General features: G+C 41.7%; 1 protein-coding gene across 1 annotated transcript; it reads left to right on the top strand.

The window, feature by feature from the left end:
- Positions 1-233: 233 nt before the first annotated feature.
- On the top strand, positions 234-1,513 carry LOC136850455 (uncharacterized). Its single transcript, XM_067124031.1, has 2 exons — positions 234-485; positions 1,274-1,513. The coding sequence occupies exons 1-2, from the start codon at positions 234-236 to the stop codon at positions 1,511-1,513; spliced, it is 492 nt and encodes a 163-aa protein (XP_066980132.1).
- Positions 1,514-3,792: the final 2,279 nt, after the last annotated feature.

Here is a 3,792-nt window from a genome sequence, read left to right as displayed (position 1 = left end):
ACAAAATAGTGTTAGTTGGTCTGATTAGTGATTTTGTTTATTAAGAAAATTATGTTTTGTACTTGACCTCAGGAAGCCATTCTACATCACGAAAAGAAAAAACAAGCATCAACTATATTTCCTCAGTATGTTTCAACATAGACGTATAGACGACTTCGCACCTAAATTAGGAAACTAAATTTAATTATGAAATACCTAAAAATTTTATTATTTTTATTGTAAGTGCACCGAAAATGTTCTCCAAGAAAGAGAGAATGATCCCGGCTAGCATCAAGCAAGACCGGCAGTGGGTCTGCTTCAGGGATAAAGAACGGAAAAACAACGAAGAAAACTTTGCCAGCACTTTCCCAATTGCAGTTTATTTCAACCGCCTTTGCAATCTTCCTGACCATCGCAGCGTAGAAAACTACCGCTCTCGGACCCACTCGATCCTCCCCCCTCCTCCTTCTCTCCCCTCCACCTCCCCTTCCCCAGTTCCCCCTTTCGTCTCGCAACTACCCACTTGATCCACCCTTCTCCTCTTCACTCCCCTATTCCTTCTCTCGCCCCACACCCCGTCATCCAATCTTGATCCACCTTCCTCCTCCCCTTCCCCTCCCCGTCTCCCAACTAACCACTGATCCACCTTCCCCCCTCCTCCACCTTAACTTCTCTTATCCCCGTCTCCCAACTACCCACTACCCACTTGATCCATTCTTCTTCTCCTCCTCGCCCCCTCTCCCCGTCCCATCCTCCTCCCCTTCCTCCCCCCCATCTCCCAGATGCCCACTTGATCCCCTCCTACTCCTCCCCATCCTCCCTTCCCCCAATAACCCTCATCCTCCCCTTTCCCTACCCCCGTCTCCCAACTACTCCCTTGATACACACCCCTCCTCCTCCTCCTCAACCCCTCCTCCTCCTCCTCCTCAACCCCCCTCCCCACTAACCCGTCTCCTCCCCATCCTCCCCTCCTCCCATTAAACCTCCTCGACCCCTTCCCCTACCCCGTCTCCCAACTACTCCCTTATACACCCTCCTCCTGAACACCCTCCCTCACTAACTCTCTTCCTTCCCTTCCCCCTCCCCCCTTTAACCCTCCTCGACCCCTTCTCCTTACCCCCGTCTCCCAACTACTCCCTTAATACACTCTCCTCCTCCTCCTCCTCCTCCTCCTCAACCACCTTCTCCTCCTTTCCCCCACTAACCCGCCTCCTCCCCTTCCCCCATTAAACCTCCTCAGCCCCTTCCCCCTACCCCGTCTTCCAACTACTCTCTTATACACCCTCCTCCTCAGCCCTCTCCTCCTCAGCCCCCTCCTCCTCCTCTCCACCACAAATCCTCCTCCTCCCCTTCCCCCTTAACCCCTTTAACCCTCCTCTACCCCTTCTCCTTACCCCCGTCTCCCAACTACTCCCTTGATACACCCTTCTCCTCAACCTCCTCCTCCTCTTCTCCCCACAAATCCTCTTCCTCCCCTTCCCCATTAACCCTCCTCGACCCCTTCCCCTACCCCGTCTCCCAACTACTCCCTTGATACACCCTCCTCCTCAACACTCCTCCTCCCCTTCCTCCCACCCCTCCTTCTCCATTCCCGGCCCCCACCACCCACACACACCCTCCAACGGACCCAAGAAATGAGGCTTTATTGTGCCGTCCACAAACAGCATTGCACCGGCTCGCTAAAAAAAAGAAAAAAAAAAAAAGAAAGAGGATTCAAGGGATCAGTGATTATTAAAGTGTGCTCGCTGGCGGATGAAAGATTTCCACTCGGGTTTTAGGATCGTGTTTACGAATGATGGGTTTTGGGGGATTTCTCTGCAGGGGCATTGTGTGATTCTCCTCAAAGCTCTATTCACTAAAACATGCGTAAGATTTTATTATTATGACTTATTATGATCTTAGGATTTTTAGGGTGTAGGATATTAATCCTTTTTCTATTATTACTTGCACCAGTGTGATGTAAATGAAATGTTATATATCTATATATATGTGTGTGTGTGTATATATATATATATATATATATATATATATATATATATATATATATATATATATATATATATATATATATATATATATATATATATAAGAAGGCATAGCTTACTACATTCAAAATGGAAAAAAGCACGTTAAAAGAAAAAGAATATATATATATATATATATATATATATATATATATATATATCAAAATGGAAAAATACGTTAAGAATATATATATATATATATATATATATATATATATATATATATATATATATATATATATATATATAGAGAGAGAGAGAGAGAGAGAGAGAGATAGATAGATAGATAGACAGATGTAGATACAAAAAGATAAACTGACAGATAGATAAATAGGTCCAGATATGAATTATTTTACACCTCCTAAGGAATTCCTTTGCAGTTCAGAACATTCTCAGATTACTTCCAAAAAATACAAATATTGCACTTACACGCACTCCACGGGTAACTGTCGTCACTTAACCTACCCAGTTGCAAAAATTGTATCCCATGTTTATTTACAAGCAAGAATTATTGTAAATACTTGCAATGGTGGCTCAGGGGATGCGCCACACCCAACTCCCTCTCCACATTCACCCATCAGCAGTGTAGTCTCCCTCATAAGAAAATAGAACGAAGCCGAGCCCGAAGCCTGGCTCGACCATATTGAAAAGGTCCTGAGAACCTATCAGCCCTATACTGGCATTTTACTTTAAAGAGACAAATGTAGAAGGTGTTGCCATAGCAATTCTAGGTTAGTATTTTTGAATGGGGTTGAGCGGGGGGGTGTTGCAATTCGGTGCATTTTAAACGTTAGGCTACAGATCACTAGAACATTTAATGGCACAGGAAACCATTCAGAGCTTGTCAAAATATGTGCATTTAATTATAAAGAAAATTAATGGAATAAATGTAATAAGGAATAAGTACTCTTAGGTTCACTTTGTTGCATTTTGCTCTAATGGTTATTTGCATAAATGTTATATTTGTAAATGATGGGCGAATTTGATAGTTATTTAGACTTTACCCCTTTATAAGTGATGGCCCTATTATTGTAACATTTATATAGTATAGCCTATGTATAACTGAATCACGAAAATATGGAACGTGATGAATATATAAATAAAGATAAAATCCGCGAAGGAAACGGAAACACTGGAGTGCTGCGAGGCCTTTCGACGCTATGTCCTTTACTTAGCAGCACTCCAGTGTTTCCGTTTCCTTCGTGGATTTTATCTTTCATTATTATAGCCTATACATTTATGCATTGCTGTAAACGCTTTTGTTGATAATTGATTAATTAATTGTCCTAAATTTTCTTCGATACACTAAATCTGACAAGATATTAAGAACCTGATAAGGTGTTATGGTCAAAAAGGGCTTAATAGGTATTATGATAGGTCACACATTTCTCTGGGTTTCCAGTGGAATTGGGCTCCTTTGTTGATGCGTGTGTAAGTGAGCGCTCACATTTTTTTCAATGCGTGCATTCCTTTCTTTTGACTTCTCTCTCTCTCTCTCTCTCTCTCTCTCTCTCTCTCTCTCTCTCTCTCTCTCTCTCTCTCTGTGTATTCATGTACGACTGTATGGAAGATTTAAAATTTGAAGAAGACTGATATATAAGATATTTTTGAGTTTGGATAAAAAAGGAGGTATTTAAGTATCTTATCATTATTTACGTTATAAAATTCCCAGTCATAAAATTTTCAGAAATGATGAAGAGAAGACGAAATATACTTAAAAAAAAAAATTAGATGATTCTCTTCTCTGCTCGGCAATAATGAAGGAATCCTTACAACACTGCCAAGTCTC

The sequence above is a fragment of the Macrobrachium rosenbergii genome, chromosome 22 (genome assembly GCF_040412425.1).
Source record: "Macrobrachium rosenbergii isolate ZJJX-2024 chromosome 22, ASM4041242v1, whole genome shotgun sequence".
Lineage (NCBI taxonomy): Eukaryota > Metazoa > Arthropoda > Malacostraca > Decapoda > Palaemonidae > Macrobrachium > Macrobrachium rosenbergii.
Note: the sequence above shows the minus strand (reverse complement) of the source record. Positions and strands in the feature narration are given on the sequence as shown.